The sequence below is a fragment of the Periplaneta americana genome, chromosome 5 (genome assembly GCF_040183065.1).
Source record: "Periplaneta americana isolate PAMFEO1 chromosome 5, P.americana_PAMFEO1_priV1, whole genome shotgun sequence".
Classification (NCBI taxonomy): domain Eukaryota; kingdom Metazoa; phylum Arthropoda; class Insecta; order Blattodea; family Blattidae; genus Periplaneta; species Periplaneta americana.
Genome location: NC_091121.1, coordinates 59,844,237 through 59,862,534, shown reverse-complemented (window position 1 = coordinate 59,862,534; position 18,298 = coordinate 59,844,237). Strand labels below are relative to the sequence as shown.

Sequence of the window (18,298 nt, the reverse complement as noted above, 5' to 3'; positions counted from 1 at the left end):
TATACAATATTTTATCAAAAAATTCAAATAAATCAATAATCAATGCAAAGATATATCGTACTGAATACCAACAATTTTAATAATGATATTACGTTTTAAGACGGTATGAAACTGAAAACCAAATAGCACATTTCAACTCGATAAAAAAAAGTAATATGAACATTAATTAACAATTATATAATATTTTATAAAAAAAAATTCATATAAATCAATAATCAATGCCAAGATATATCGTACTGTATACAACAATTTTAATAATGATATTACGTTTTAAAACGGTATGAAACTGAAGATCAAATAGCAAATTTCAACTCGATAAAAAAAATGTAATATGAAGATTAATTAACAATTATATAATATTTTATAAAAAAAATTTACATAAATCAATAACCATTGCCGAGATATATCGTACTGTATACCAACAATTTTAATAATGATATTACGACTTAAGGCGGTATAAAATTGAAGATCAAACAGCGCATTTCCACTCGATACAAATTAAATTTAATATGAAGATAAATAATATTTTAGATAAGTCTAAATAATGTCTCTTACTCTTGAGTGTGTTGTTGACAGGGATGTCTCCATTTGGCTGTCGAACTAATGAGGGCGACGGCGAAGACGATCCGGCGGTAGCAGGGATGGGAGAACACTCCTCCCCCGCTGAAGGCGGTATCATGTCGTCCACTGCGGAACTGGACACCGACCCCCCTGGAGGCTCCTCTCCGCACTCAGACTCCCACTCCTCCTCCCCTGAAACAAAATTATTTATTATTTACTTACCATCTATTTCGTTATTTGCTTACATCTATTTGTATTTGCTTAATTTTCTTATAGCTGTTTATTATCTACGACTTATACTTAATGGAAATCATTCAATATCAACCCAAGTAAGGAATTAATTTTATTTTCCTAAGAAGTGAGACAGAGTTATCCCTTATCCCAGGAAATATTTAATATTTATATTGACGCAGCTATTTAAGTATTGCAGAAACAGATAGAAACAACATTTTACCTCATAGACGATCGGATGGTAAGAGGTGACTCTGAAGACTGCATACAGTACGGACGGAGTTATTTCGACCGGCCGGCCGGTTCAGTGGGGTGGTGTGTTAAGGAGGGGGAGGCAGATACGGTGCCACGAGCCTCGAATAAACACGGTAGGCAGCGGTGCACGATTTAGTAAGTATTGATAGCGGTAGCAGCAAAGATTAGCTACTGTCTTCCTCCGACGAGTTTAGTGCTGGGACCTGAGGTATTCTTGCCATCGGTGCGGGGGGATTGCAGGTAGATTCTTTTGTTGCTACAGCTAAGCCGAGCCGAGCGGAGTGAGAAGTATTAATCGTCCAAAAATATGCAGTCTTCAGTTTGTAGTAGTGTGTGAATATTTCATATACATATTGTTTACGTAGGCCTATGTGATTTTGTTATAAATATATTAAATATATTGTTGCAATTTTTGCTCAAACATCTCCCTGATGTTAGCTATGTTAATATTATATGAATTACTCATATTAAATATTTCACCGTTACAAGTCATTTTTAAGGAAACATGCTGTGGAAAATGGGTCAACGAGACGAGTAGATATTTTAGCGTACAATGCTGACACTAAACAGGGCATCATTGTGGACCCCACGATACGTTTTGAAGTAGAATGTCATCAGTCAGCCGAGGTCCACCTTGAGAAGAAGTCGATCTATGAGCCTACAGTCAACTATTTCAAGCTGAAATATGCTTAATTCACGTTGAGGTATTCGGCTTGCTCATAGGTGCTCGAGGAACTATACCAGCTTTTTTCGAAGAATTTCGACGGCAGTTTGCTCTGCCAACATCTCTGAGGGATATCATTGTGATAATTGTGTTAAAAAAATCCTGCCAAATCCTAATTAATCACATGGTGCCACATTAATAGCAATTGTAATTTTTCACGCCCTTTTCTTTGTTTCCCTTTTTTAAAACTTAATATCTATGTTTACATAGGTATATTTTTTTTTGAGGATATACTGAGTCCGTAAGGGCTACCCACAATGGGGGCAGTTTAATATTATTAATACTTTTTTAATCGATTACTTTACACATTTAATTCAATTCTACTAATCACTAAATTTTATAGTATGATTCTTCTTTTCATTTATATTATTGCAGTTTTATTATAATTTTTATGTTTATTTATTTTATTGTATTTGTATTTCTGATGGTGTGATGGCCTTAACTTCACAAGAATAAATGAATAATAGACTAAATAAATAAATCAAATGTTCTACAATACTTTCCTTCTCTGAACACGTAAGTACGAATGGTTGTATCTCTATCTCGCCAAAAATACGTTAGAAAACTAATAGGCATACTGCTCTCGTAAATTGGGCGAATGTTTTCAGTATGATTGTACTTCCTTCCAGACTGGCGATGTCAGTGTTCCCTCTCACTCCAGTACCGCGCTAGACTAGTCGGAACCGCATTCCTCTCAGCCCTAAACTCCTCAGAGGATGACAGTACTACACAGGTAGCAATATAACACTCGATGTCTCAAACGTATCACCAACAGGTTGTGGAAAATCTGTGGAAATATAAGTGGTACATAATTCAAAATTTCTAAAACATTTTACAAAAAGTCGGACAGTATTTCACTCGTATCCGATACTGTTGAAGAAATGGAAATGCCAAGAAGAACAATTCTGTAAGATCGACGACTTCGACCGTGAATTCAACAGAAAGATAGTGTATGAAGTTTATGAACAACAGACAGTGCCTACCATCGATAAGATTCGATCTGTACTCCGAAAGAAAACAAGAAATACACACTATGAAATCCCAGACTTCAGGAATTTTTCGATTGGAATTTGAATAAAGTTTAAAATTAAACCTCCTCAGTGAGATTCCTAGCTACGTTGCATACCATATTCAGTCGACGTACATAACTCTGTTTCAGAACTGCATTTAGAGCTTATTCATTTACAATGTAATAGGGAACTAACAATGGATAATATACAAATAAATTTGTGTGAGTTTCATAGAAAATTATTTCTTCTCCTGTACAGATTTGTAACGAAGATGCTAAATATATTAGGTTCCACATACAGAATGTTTACAAACAACTTTTATCACAAATTAAAATAAACTCTGGCAAGGAAGTCAACTATCGGATTATATATTATTTTAATGTACCGAAGTACATATGATATTTCCATGCAGATATTCTGCGTCATCATACGATGAAAGAGTAATGGAACGGAGAAAAATTCTCTCCGGCGCCGGGATTTGAACCCGGGTTTTCAGCTCTACGTGCTGATGCTTTATCCACTAAGCCACACCGGATACAACTCCGACGCCGGTCAGAATCGTCTCAGATTAAGCTCCAACTCTTGGGTTCCCTCTAGTGGCCGCCCACTGCACTACGTCATAGATGTCTATGAACGCAGGACCGAAGTCCACGCATGTGCTGAGGTGCACTCGATATGAGTGACTAGTTGGCCAGGATCCGGCGGAATAAGCGCCGGAGAGAATTTTTCTCCGTTCCATTACTCTTTCATCGTATGATGACGCAGAATATCTGCATGGAAATATCATATGTACTTCGGTACATTAAAATAATATATATGATATGCGTAAATCACTACGTGATTTAAGACGGCGCTTATTCCGTCGGATCCCGGCCAACTAGTCACTCATATCGAGTGCACCTCAGCACATGCGTGGACTGCGGTCCTGCGTTCATAGACATCTATGACGTAGTGCAGAGGGCGGCCACTAGAGGGAACCCAAGAGTTGGAGCTTAATCTGAGACGATTCTGACCGGCGTCGGAGTTGTATCCGGTGTGGCTTAGTGGATAAAGCATCAGCACGTAGACTGAAAACCCGGGTTCAAATCCCGGCGCCGGAGAGAATTTTTCTCCGTTCCATTACTCTTTCATCGTATCGGATTATAATTCACAGTGTGCTCTTCGACGCAATGGTTCCCAATATAGAATAACTGCTTAAAACAAAACGCATTAAAAATTTGGAAGGACCAGTACAAGTACTAGTTAGATACAATAAATAGTTCATAAACCTTCTCTGATTTTTTAAAATATAATTAGCCTAAATTCTTCACTTCATTCATTCATACATAATGTCAGTCGACCTGGTTGGCGAGTTGGTATAGCGCTGGCCTTCTATGTCCAAGGTTGCGGGTTCGATCCCGGGCCAGGTCGATGGCATTTAAGTGTGCTTAAATGCGACAGGTTCATGTCAGTAGATTTACTGGCATGTAAAAGAACTCCTGCGGGACAAAATTCCGGCACATCCGGCGACGCTGATATAACCTCTGCAGTTGCGAGCGTCGTTACATAAAACATAAAATTTTTTACATAATGTCCTGCCCATGGACAGGTCTTTCACTGCAAACCCAGCATTCTCCAGTCTTTCCTATTTTCTGCCTTCCTCTTAGTCTCCGCATATGATCCATATATCTTAATGTCGTCTATCATCTGGATATCTTCTTCTGCCCCGAACTCTTCCCCCGCTCATCATTCCTTCCAGTGCATCCTTCAGTAGGCAGTTTCTTCTCAACCAGCGACCCAGCCAATTCCTCTTCCTCTTCCTGATCAGTTTCAGCACCATTCTTTCCAACACAGCTTGGTTTCGTATTCTGTCTGTCCACTTTACACGCTTCATCCTTCTCCATATCTAAATTTTAAATGCTTCTAGTCGCTTCTCTTCACTTCGTCGTAATATTCTTCACTTATTTGAACATAAAGTTATTACAAAGAGTAAGCACCAAAATAATTTGTTTGCTGGAAGTCAATTTCCTTCTATATTATAATAATTTAAGAACTTGGGCATCTCATTTTTGTTATAATTACATTGTTTTATTTTGAGTTTCAATTGGAAAATTTAAAACTTTTATTGTTAACTGACCGTATGTCACATGGATGTGACCAGAGGTGTATTACAGACCTGGCAGGCCCTGGACGCGCCAGGGTACCATTTTTTAGGCTTGGCGTCGCCAGAGCATTTTTATGATTTTCATGTAGACTTACAGCCAATATAATTGCTGAAATTTTATTCTTAATATTATTATGTACTAAAGGACCATCTTTACATTATATATTATTAAGACTATTAATTGATACTCAAATTGCATTACTATCTTCAAATTTTGCATTTATAAAAGTCATATTTTTTCATATTTAAACAATTTCATAGTAAAATCTATTCCACAGACCGAACAAACTCTGTATCTAGATTCGAACCCATGCACTTTCGTCTGACATTCCAGAAGTATCCCTGCGGAAATAATTATAATGATGATGATGATGATGGCGACGACGACGACAACTAATACCGACACTACCGAAATCCCAGCCAGTTTAGAACTACACCATGTATGTAACGTACAGTAAAAAGAGAAATCTGTCACATAAATAACCATGATTTATTTTGCGCCTTTAATAAAGACAGTTAATCTGGAATCAATGTTATTATTTCTAATTTTAAAATAAGCAAATCAATATGAAAGGTGAAAGCATTGTCAATTTAATGAATCAGGAACAGCAGTTCTCATATCTGCTACTAATTAAAAATCTACATCCCTTCCACCACTACTTCCCCTACTTTGCCCCTTTACCTATGTTTTCCCTCTCAAGGAGCACCAGAGCAGAGATATGTGACGTCATAGAGCCAGCAGTTGGCAATGCCTGCTTTAATTTAAAATAAAAATCCAATAATTTTTTTACTAAAATTAGGCTATATTTCATGTAAATTATTATCGATTAAATTGATTTCTAGACAGTATATGTGAATAAAATCCGTCCAAAATTTTAGAAGGAATCACCAAACAGACAGGCGGCATACCAAAGACTATTTAAAGAATCATAGTTGTCGGAAACGCGTATTTCCGTCAATATCTCAAATAATTACACTGTATTAACAATACGTAATTTTTTAAGTAGAATACGAAGTTTCCCGTATGGGTACCCATTCATGGTCCGTGGTGAAATAAAACATGGCAGAATTTCAAATGCTTAGATATTGTAACAAGGCTATGATCCACATCCGAATACTAATCTTATTAATGAACCAATGTAAATTGTGTAATCATGCCCAAGGATGCCACCTCTCTCGCTACGGGCGTTAAGGCGCCGAATTTACGTATAAAATTAACCTTGTCGCGCACTCTCTCAGTAATATCTCTGCATCGAGAGCATCTGCAGACCTGTTCTGCCACCCGTTTGATTTCTAATCGCGTGTTCTCCAATATTGAAGTGATAATAGGAAAATACGGTAAACTTTGAGTGAACCATAGGAAAAAATATGTTGTGAGCTGGTACTAATTTCGGGATGTCACTTCATATGAAGAGAAAATACGAGTATACGAGTAAAATTCGTATTGCATGTCTTTCATTAATTACTTCTCTTATAATATACCCTCCATTTAAGAGTCGAAACAAAAGTAAAACTGCGTGGTGGTACAACTCAGACGCAGCAAGTTTTTCTCTGTTTATTGTGAAAAAATATAAATAATCCAATAAAATCATTTATAACACTTGACGACTGGAGGCACGGTGTATTCGTCTGATTAGATGAAAGTTGCAATCTCACAAAACTCCCAGTCCCACTACTTAATACTACACAGACACATATGGCATGACTCCGCCCCCTCGCATGAAATGGACAAACATCCACACCCCCGGCTGAAAGCTCCTCAGACACGAATCTGGAGGACGATGTCACGAGAATGTCGTGTCTTACAAAGCAGTAATGCCAGCGACATTTGAGCACTGCATGACAGTAAACATCAGCGGATAACATCGCGACAGTTTAGTCAACCTCTCTTATCCCATTCCCCTTGAATTTTGTCTTTTCAGTATGAAAATTAATTCCGCTAACATCAGTCGTACGCGCAGATGTTGGCAACATAATCCTAGTGAGATAAAAACTGTTTAACAAGGGTATATTCACCGTTTGGTCACATCGCAATCCATGAGCTTCGCATAAAAGGGGTATAAGTTGTATCATTCCGTACTTGCAAGATACCAATGAAACTCCGTAATGTAACAGTTTCTGCAAGACAAAGTTTCAAGGCGACAGGGTAGCTCAATTGGTACAGCAACTGGCTACGGCTTGAAAGGTCCCTGGTTCAAATCCGAGTGATAGTGGGACTTATTTCGTTGCTGAAACTTTCAGGGTCCACTTAGCCTCCTGTGAAATTAAGTATCGGGCCTTTTTCGGGAGTATAGGTGAGGAGGCGGGACCTGGCATTTGAGCTGCGCGAGAAATGAAAGAATAAGCTACCAGAAAGAGAGTTTCTTTCAGGATTGTTAATATTATACGAATCTGACACGGAAGTTCATCTCAGACTAAAACTTATCTTTCCCCTCCATACCCATTGGTGATATAGCCACGGCACATGATAAGGTCACAGGACAGATCTTGCTTCCTGTACTGTATAGGAGATCGGAATGTGGTGTCGACACCACCACCCCATTCTAAAGGCGATTTCAAGAAAGTATGGAGCTACAGTATATCCCTAAGTTCTTACTGCGCCGTTATGACCTTTAACTTATACAGCTTTAATAATTGGTGCACAAAGAAAGCAAACAAAGTCAAATTTTCTCATGATTCCAGCTATAAATATAGTATTGAATATTTTTATATGCAATCTTTGTGCAACTTTTGTTCCTTCAGTTAAGAATTGGCATTTCCAGGCTACATTATTCCTGACGTAATTCATTCATAGTTTTCTGCCCAAGAACAGGTCACTTTACAGCCAGAGCCAGCGTTTTTGGCAAGTGTCCTTCAGTACAAGTCCAGTCAGTGAGCCAGTGCAGCTGAGAATGGTACCACCCAAATACACGTCACGTCAGCAATCTGCGAATCATAGTCGCTAGTCTTATCGCCTACACACTGCGGCAAAGGCAAGATACCCGCACTTTGCGTTTCTGGGGTGCGTCCTTGTGTACAGTGCCCAATCAGTGGCATCTGTTGCCAACTCAGCTGAGAGTGGTACCATCTTCTAAACACAAGTCACTTCAGCAATCTGCCAATCATATTGTCAATTTTCTCGCATACAGACTGCAGCAAAGATAAGATACTCGCTCTTAACGTTCGCATTACTTATTTCACTCGCCAAAAACGGTGGCTTTGGTTATAAATCCAGAATGCTCCAATCTTCCCTCTTTTCCGTCTTTCTCTTAAGTCTCTGCATAGGATTCATATATCTTAATGTTTTTGACGTAATATGAATCTGAAAACTGCTCATTGTAAATCTCTGAAGATTTCTAAGTACCAGTAGATACATTTTTAATTTCAGCATCTACTCAGAAATCCTCCTTTAGACAGAGCTAGAATAAATTACTTACATAAAAGAGGCATATAATAATAATAATAATAATAATAATAATAATAATAATAATAATAATAATAATTTGTTTTCAAAAATTGTACAATGTTTCGTCCATTCCATGCACTCTCTTTTGAGAATTATCATTAATAACAGTACTCCATGTGTAATTTATATCAGTGCTATCTCTGCCTCTATATTAAATTCATGTCAATAGCATGTCTATATATCTACATCCATATCTAAGACGTGTCTCTCTCTCTCTCTCTCTCTCTCTCTATATATATATATATATATATATATATATATATATATATATATATACACTTCTATGTCTACGTTCAAGTTAAATATAAATCTAAGCTTATAATTAAATCTACCTAACCTAACCCTACATCTATATCCGTATCTCTGCTTCTTTATCTATCCGTGTTTGTTTATTTCTGCATGTGTCTACGCCTGTATCTGCCTGTGTCTACATCTATATCTACCTATACCTACGTCTACTTTTGCGTCTACGACTATTTCTGTATATGTCTTCTACCTTATCTATGTCTGCGTATATATGAGGGCTCGTGAGTCATAGCTCACAATATCCAAAAAATTACTTTGTCTTTAATAATTCATAAACTTATATAGAACAAATGATTTCACTTAAAAACAGTCATTAATATTTAAAACAATTCTGTCAAATGGTTATTAGTGATATAAAAGTGTTTGCTTAATTGCCAAAAGACAAGTTTTTGGATATTGTGAGCTACGATTCTAGAGGACTCATAGGTCTATATGTTTGTGTCTATGTTTATGTCTGTACGTGTCTACGTCTATAAATGTGTCCACGTTCTTATCTATGTATACGTCTGTTTATATTATATCTTACGTCTAACCTCTATTTCTGTCTGCTTAGGCTACATCTATAATTGTTTATGTCTGCAACTATTTCTGTCTGTTTACATCCACAATTCTTTATGTCTATATCTATATTTTTATAAGTCTACATTTATATTGAGGACTTTATATCACTTCAAAATCTACTTTTATGTATGTAGGGTAAAAGTTTGTAATATTATGATACGAGTAATATTGTGACAGTTTTTTTTTTTTGATAATTTATTACAATTTTACTGAGCAAGAGCAAGATCGGTTTTTTGCGTCAGCGTATTAAGGAAATGTTCGTTGACAAGTTTCTGGACAAAACCGGTCCTTCTCTCGCTCAGTAAAATTGTAATAATTTCTCAAAAATTACTATCGCAATATTACTCGTATCACAATATTACCAACCTTTACCCGATATGTCCAAGTTTAAGTATAAATTATTCTGTGAATGTTAACTCTAAATATAAATTTAAGTCTATATTTAAGTGTAAATCTATATTTATCTAGATTTAAATCATGTGAGTTTTGTACAAAACTAGAGTTACAAGTTGCTAAATTTCTGACATTGTGGTTACATGGCTTATTTGAAATATGTAAGCTTTATATTACATTTAATGGCATTGCTGTAAAATGTTTTAATAACATTTCAATAATCGGCGGTGGCTGCGGGTTGTAATGTAACCAGGCGGTCCACATTATTTTTTTATCTGCAGCCTCCGATCCTCGTCACTTATGGCCCTCGCAATCAATTAAGAGTCCTTCAATGCTGAAGTAATTGACATCTCTGAACATCATTTTAACGTCAATCATTGCTATTATTATCATTCCAATTCTCGCAGCGCAGCGATCAGTTCAATCCGCATAATTCTAACTTCAGTCATTCCTCTCGTCCCATTAATTTTATTCCATATTTTAAGAGCCCTCTAATTACCTAATAAAATCTTCCTTATTTGCCAAGATTTCGTAATGAAAGCTCCATTTGTTACAATGTTTGCCACTGAACGCGAAGTTCTTGGATTCAGAACCGGCTGAGAACAATGAAATTTCAAAAGACAAAACAATTCTTAACATGCCTTCCGAAGATAAATTCATATTCAAATGTAGTGGGATGAAATTTATGCGAAGAACAGCAGGATACAATATTATTTGTCATATGTCAAACAAATGGCACAATTTTGAAAGAATGTGCATCGAAGTGAATCGAATGTCCAAACCAAGATTCTCAAAATTAATCAAAATTAATACACTCCAAACAGAAGAAGGGAGCAGGGACGACCAATGAAATAAACTGACGAATGAATTCTGAGAGCGGGATAAGTTAACAGTGGTCTATATCCTTGAAAGTTAGGTGAGGATGATATCTTCCTTCGGGAATGAGTGAAATCAAAGCTTCAAAATCGTAGACATTCACGTAAAAAAAAAACAAACTGAGAAAAATAATCTGATAATTGAAGACCTCCCTCGAAAAAAGAGGTATAACATCAATTAAAGGAATATTTATAACAATAAATGAATGCATCCAATAGCTAAATATACTTGTATCCTTGATTAATCAACTGTTTCTGCTAGTAAATATGGGCCTAATGAAATATGCCCCTGAATTTATTTTCTTTTCTCCTGAAACGTCTGCTATAGATTTGTTGGTTACACCCTTATTCGAGGGAGGTATTCAATTATTCTTCACCCTACCTAGATTTCGGAGACAGATCTCTCTAAAGTAACATATTATGAAACCTCATAAAGTTCCGGCGATTAAGTCAGAAAGCAAAGTATAAAGGTTGTTCAACAAAGTTACAAAGCCCGGAACATTTGAAAAACGTAGAAAAGGGACAATCGTAATAAGTTACTTACATTTCCACTTATTAATATCTATGATCGAAAACACCAAATTATTATTTGCGCTTCTCAGAATCTGTAGCCAACTGACTCAGAACTATTATTTCAGTTGTATAAAATAGATGACAACTTCATACTCAATCCACGATCAACTGCGAACTCAGAATTTTAGAGCTTAGGCTTCTTTGAGGTGTGTTTTTAGATTTCATAGGATTTTAAAATTACATTAATAATTTTTATATCACTGTTTACAAGTAAAATTAAAGTTTGCAGCGTACCATTACATTTGGAGCACTATGTTACAGATACACAGCTTCAAAAGAATAATTTATTACTATTCCTAAAGTAATAAAGATTAAGTGAAATTTATTATAATATTCAAATCTATTAAATAGCGCTCTTGCCCAGCCTGAAAACGGTGTTACAACATTCAGATCAATGATGCATTTTCTTGAATGATACTGAAGAAAATTTGTTAAGGGGAAGAATCTACAGAAATGGACAACTATGTGTCAAAATTAACATTTTTTTAACCTAAAAATACTTCACAGTATTGATTTCATTTGAGCCAAATTTCAAGGTCGTTAGGAAGAAAATAATTGCTTTTACGCCATTTTTAAATAGCCGCTGCGCTCCATTCCCCTTGAATATCCGGAGTTAGTTTATTTTACATTTTTCAACATTTAATATGTAATATTTCAGACAATAAGAGATAATTCAATAAAATTTTCAGGGCACATTCTCACATTATACATGAATAATTCTCTAAGAGGAAATTGTCAAATTGCAAATCAAAGAATAAGTTAAAAATAGACGTGCAATTTTTCTTTCTCTTCATAAAATGCAAAATATAAATAAAAATATAAAAATTAAACTTTCTAACATCAAATAAAATTGATTAGCAGTCTTTCAACTTTCATTTAAGACAAGATTTGTGATTCTGTGATAGTCTTGAAAGCAGATATATCATTTTCTTTATTATACTGCATTTTTTTTTGTGGCTGTCGCTGTACCGAAAAGGGCAAAGGTGAAAATGTTGTATTTAAAAGGCTTCATACAGGAAATAGAGGCTTTACTTAAAATAATATGAGAAAGGAGATTTCCTGTAGGTCCTTCTCCTTAACGTGATGAAAAAGGTTGGAATTTTCAACAGTATCAAGAGATTTATCAACTAAGACTTATTATAATTACATGCTCACTTATCAGGGTAGAATGTGCAAGATTACAATGGTCACCTCATTTATTGGGCGCGTTACGTCTAACTAGCAAAACAACGAACCAGCAGAATAGAAAGTATATCCATGTGTAGCAAGTCCAGCGATGGGGAACTGCCTCTCTCAGAGAGCTTAGTTTCTCCTCCTACCCTAGTCTTAATAGGTGGAGTGAGTTGGGGTGTTTGCACTCGTTACGGCTAGAAGCACTGCATACTCGATTCATTCAGTGATGACTCGTATTCCAGAATGAGTAGGCTCTATTCGTTCTTTCCAAGCATCAGATAATTCAATTATTATTATTATTAAGTTATGATTATTATTATTATCATTATTATTATTATTATTATTATTATTATTATTATAAGCCACCGGCGTACCTCAGTCGGCTGAGGAGCTTGCTGCTGATCCGGAGTTGCGTTCGGGCGCGGATTCGATTCTCGCTTGGGCTGATTACCTGGTTGGGTTTTTTCCGAGGTTTTCCCCAACCATAAGGCAAATGTCAGATAATCTATGGCGAATCCTCGGACTCATCTCGCTATCACCAATCCCATCGACGCTAAATAACCTCGTAGTTGATACAGCGTCGTTAAATAACCAACTAAAATAAAAATATTATTATTATGTCCATATATCGGACAGTTAACTAATATTTTGTCCTCGAGTAAAAGATTTTGAAAAGCAGAAACGTACGAGTATATAAAAAGTACGTGTAGTTTGAGAAAAATTAATTTCTTAAAGAACTGTCTGATTCACTTACAAATTTATAGATACGAGGTGTCATTTCTGAGCTATCGATATAGTTGTATGTATATCATTATAAAATCATCCAACTCATGGGATTTGAAAATTCAAGGACCTACTAAGTGATCGAACTGCACACAGTCTGTGATGTAATTTCTGTGCCTACAGTGGCAGTAATTTCAAGACTCCCTCTTCCCTCCACTCTTGTTTTCAAAACCCACACTCAGCGCGGCCCTATAAAAGATTTTGACAAGAGGAGGGATCGCTGACATGCAATATCAAATTTATGAATCGCGCCGCGGCAACGGCTGCCTTGAGATTTGAGACAGAGTTGCCCCAACCCAATTTATAATTCATTACATTCCTAACATGTATCACCATATGCAAAAATATTCCTTATTAATGGAAATCCACACGTCTAAGGATCGAGCATGAGAATGTGGTGTTTGCTGTCGTTCATCAGATCTGTTGCTACTTTTCGCCCACCTGCTTCGTTTTAACTGTTTGGGGAATCATCGTGCTGGTCGCACGTTAACTCTGTTGTGTTCAGATGAATGTTCACCTCTGTTGAGGTATGTAGAAGTAAAGGTCAGCTGTCGGCTGGTCGGTAAAATGGTTAAGCGACGGTAAATAAACTCTTAAAAATAAATTACAAAGACCCACATATTTCTTGTAATGAAGAATGTCGTCGTTGTTCCTGCAATAACTCCTACGTGCAAAATATAAAATCTTTCAGGAGAAAGGAAAAACACATTTATTCGTCCTATGGCAGCCGTACATAGAAGACTGTGAATTATTATATTTTCGAAACAAAGATATATTTACATATAGGAGATTTTATTATTTGCTGTATCACTATTTAAGTTATTTAATAGAGCAAAAATCTGAAAATCGATAAATACAGTTGTCACATAGTAGTTATTGCAGGAACAACGACGATGTTGTAATTGTTTGAATGATTTCGTTTCTACCTAAAATTCCATTGAATCTGCATTCAAGTCCTGTTCAAGAAGAGGAAAGTTCTCTTTCTATCATCAGAGAATGTACCAATATGTATTGTATTTTATTTATTTATTTATTTATTTATTTATTTATTTATTTATTTATTTATTTATTCTTTTGCTAATAATCATAACATAAAATATAATATATAGAGAAAAACTTTAGATCGCCCCTGAAAGAGCAGAACTCGTGCTCAGGGGCGGATTCCTGAATTGAAATTAATAATTATACAATACAATTTGTCTTATGTCTACTGTGCAATTATAGTATATAAATTTAAATTTACAATTTTTCAATTTTTATAAAATCCATACATAACTTTTTAAATTTAATACTAGAACTATTAGAATTGACAAGATTAGGACATTTAAATATAAATTTGTTATATATTCTTGGGCCTAAATTACTACTATGATTAAATACTGTAACAGTGCTGCATTTTGGTTCAAACAATCTTAAAGAATTCGTACCTTTTGTTTCATAACTATGAGAATGCAATTCAAAATTATTTCGATTTTTATGTATGAATTTTATTAATTGTCTTAATATAAGACCATGGAGGCATATTTACCACATATACCATGAGTAGTGAAAAATTACAATGTGTTTTCATATATTCTTATAAAAGTGTGGATAGAAAATGTTAATGAATATACTTTAAAAATCTATCATAATCATCATCATCATCATCATCATCAACAACAACAACATAAACTTCAAGGATTAAGTCTTTCATCAGTTCGGCCTCTTTTAAGTTTCTTCCCTTCATCTTTTTCAAGAATGTCAATGTCTTCATTGTCTTCTAGTAATGTAATGTAGTGCTGTTTTGGTTATTCTGGTTTCTGGCATACGTTGAAATTGCTCATAGCCAATTATTATTCCTGTATTGTGTGACTACGTCTGTTAAACTCTGGAAATTGATTTCTTATAATATCTGTATTATCTAAAATAAGTGTATCGATAAATTAATACTTACCAAAATTTTTGTCGGACAGTTCTTCGATACTACACATTTTAACACGTCTAGAAAATGTGGGTGCATGCTAGCGCCTCCAGAGCTATATCCCACATTGTGTACGCCGCAAGTACAATTAGAACTTATGACACTACTCACACCAACATGCCGTCTGCAGAATATTTGCCGTAGTTGTCAGGATCTACTTGCGCCGTTCTCTCCTGCAACTGACCTCTCCAAGAGGGGAGATGGACAATGTAAATCGCATAAAACAGAATTCAGAGTGGCGCCATCACAACGGACGCGTCTAAAAGAGTGAATATCTCTGCACCCCATCCGTCTCAAAATGCTTTTCCTATAATGTAATCCTCGCGGAAGTTGACAAGGTAATTCGGTGCCTGTATGGAAAATAAGCGCTTCATATTGTATTCGGACAGGCTATCATAAACCCGGGTTTTGTGACATGTTCAGTTGCTTGTCGTGTAGGGAGTGAAAGGATTTAACTGCTGCAGGTAACTTAAACTATCACATCTCCAAAGTTGAGCTTATCTGCTTCTGAGCAAGAACCAGCCTTGCATGCATTCGACTTCAAAAGTGCCGGTACTGTAACATGAACGCTGCTAACAACGCTGTTCTTCCAACGCAATGGCAGCCAAAGAGTTGGAGCATTGTCTTTCTACGCGGGGAAATCCGAATTCAAATCCTTATGGATCAAAGTGGACTTTGTGGTGAACAAACATAGCATTGGTTTAGAATGAATACGAATCCTGGTGATGGCGAAGTCGTATTTGTGGTGGACAAAGTCCAGGTTCCTTGATGTTTTCCTTGGGTCCTTCCTTTTCCCTCCACCATTCCACCGTCAGTCGCCACTCTCCATTTCAACATTCATTACCATAATTACAACAGTATTCACCAAAACGATGACGCTGTAATAATAATAATAATAATAATAATAATAATAATAATAATAATAATAATAATAATAATAATAATGTATTTATTAAACACAATGTGTACAACCTTTCAGTCATTTTTTTATTTCTTCTGAAGGCCTGGCTCGGGATATCGCAGAGTGAGGGTGATTGCGGAGTAAGCTGGAATTATGATAATGGTGAGGGGAAACACAGAACCTCGAGAAAAACCCTTCGCACCCAATTTGTCCACCATACTTTCCTTCGTGGCTCAGGGGGGAACCGAACCGGGCCGCCACGATGGAAAGCAGAGAGGCTAACCACTCTGCCACGAGCAAGCTAGGTGTCTATGTAATGTAGTATTGTAACTGGAGTACATGGTATTACTGTAGAAACCACAGATTTTCAGTGGTAAAAGCGACAAATCATTGATTAAAAAAAAAGTTTTTTTTCTTTGCGAATACGTCTATAACAATAGCGAAAATTGCAATATTTTTATCGTGAATTTTCGCTATAGATTTATTTTACAGAGAAATAAATTGTTTCGCCTAAAAAAAGTTACATTTATTAAAAATTTGCATTTCATCATTTTTTTAACATTTGATGCGCCATTTAAACACCTTTAATTTATGAACATAATATCCACTTTTCCGTCGCCCTCGGTAGCGTAGTTGGTATAGCGCTAGCCTTCTATGTTCGAGGTTGCGGGTTCGACCTCGGCCGAGGTCGATGGCATTTAAGTGTGTTTAAATGCGACAGGCTCATATCAGTAGATTTACTGGCATGTAAAAGAACTCCTGCGGGACAAAAATTCCGGCACACCGGCGACGCTGATATAACCTCTGCAGTTGCGAGCATCGTTAAATAAACCATAATTTAATTTTCCACTTTTCCTACAAGCTGAAGGCTAGAATTGGAAAAAAAAAAAAAAAAAACACACACATTGCAAAGGAAATTAAGAGATCACCCCTACTTCCAAATTTTTGGCAGAGGGGAAAAAGGTACTGTCCATCTGAAAAGTTACTTTTGTTTGCTAGTATTGTATTAAGGCCAAAGGTGTCGCTATTTTAGAAATTTATTCTAATATTCAGTTGTAAAGATGGGTCGAACTTCGACAGTTACACTTCATTCCAGAGCTAAAGAAGTTCCTAGTGAGGGTCTTTATGTATCCGAGACTAATATCTTAATATGTAAATTTTGTAACGTTCGAGTAGATTGGGAGAAACGAGACACAGGTCTAAACATTGTTAAACAAAATAAAGAACATGTACGCCTTATAGAAAAAAAGGATAGCTCCTAAAAGACAAGCATCATTATTTTGAGTCCACCGCTGTGAAATAACAGTTAGGACGTCTGGCCGTGAAATTAGAGGACCCGGATTGATATCCTGGTTGGGGTATTCGCTCAACCCAACCCATTAAGAAAAAATACTGAGTAACTTTCGCCATTGGACCCTGTCATCTCGCTGGCAATATCATCTTCATCTAATTCAGATGCCAGATAACCACAACAGTTGATTTTTTTATTTATTGTAGTAGGTTATTTTACGACCCTTTATCAACATCTTAGGTTATTTAGCGTCTGAATGAGATGAAGGTGATATTGCCGGTGAAATGAGTCCGGGGTCCAACGCCGAAAGTTACCCAGCATTTGCTCATATTGGGTTGAGGGAAAACTTCGGAAAAAAACTACACCCAGGTAACTTACCTCGACCGGGAATCGAACCCGGGCCATGTGGTTTCGCAGCTAGACGTGGTAACCGTTACTCCACAGGTGTAGACTCACAATTGTTGACAAAGCGTAGTAAAATAACTAAATAAAAATTATTATTTTGACTAATACGTAATATAGGGTTATTTTTTCATGTAAAAATCTCTTTTAAATTTACACGAAATTATTTCGATAGCACTGCAACTAATTATTAGCGATAAAGCGAAATATAGTATATTTTATAACGATTTTTTTCGAAATTAATACAAACTTCTGTGGTCTCTTGGCATCATGCATCAATCTGAGGAAGTGTAGTACGTTTTCAGTGGGGAATTATTCAACAAGGAAAACGCTCTTATGTCTCAGTAACAAGGAAATCGATTATAGCACAAATGTACGTTACAGAATACAGCGATCAATAAATTCCAAGAACAATAACAAGAAACTGAGCTACAAGCATTCAATTGTGAAGTTGCGTTGCCGTATCTTAATCCTTGGAACGACACATGATTCTAAATCTGTTCCTCTGTCGATAAGGATCGCATTCTTTGAATTCCCACTCGAAAAGAAACGATTATTGCGCAATTTGCATGTCTTTAGGGTAGGAATTTTAATTCCGTCCTGCATTATGTGTCTCGATTAAGCATCGTCGTTGTTTAGTTACTCGAATGGACGGCAAAACGAAACAGCCGCGTTGCGTGAAGGGGGGCGTGCATCCCAGAGGATCGCAAT

General features: G+C 36.2%; 1 protein-coding gene across 1 annotated transcript in view; it reads right to left on the bottom strand.

Moving 5' to 3' along the window:
- L (zinc finger protein Lobe) overlaps positions 1-18,298 on the bottom strand; it is a 1,127,861-nt gene that overhangs the window by 913,090 nt on the left and 196,473 nt on the right. The window contains exon 2 of the mRNA XM_069825789.1: positions 556-753. Within this exon, the coding sequence (XP_069681890.1) occupies positions 556-753 (198 nt within the window). The remainder of the gene's footprint in view (positions 1-555; positions 754-18,298) is intronic.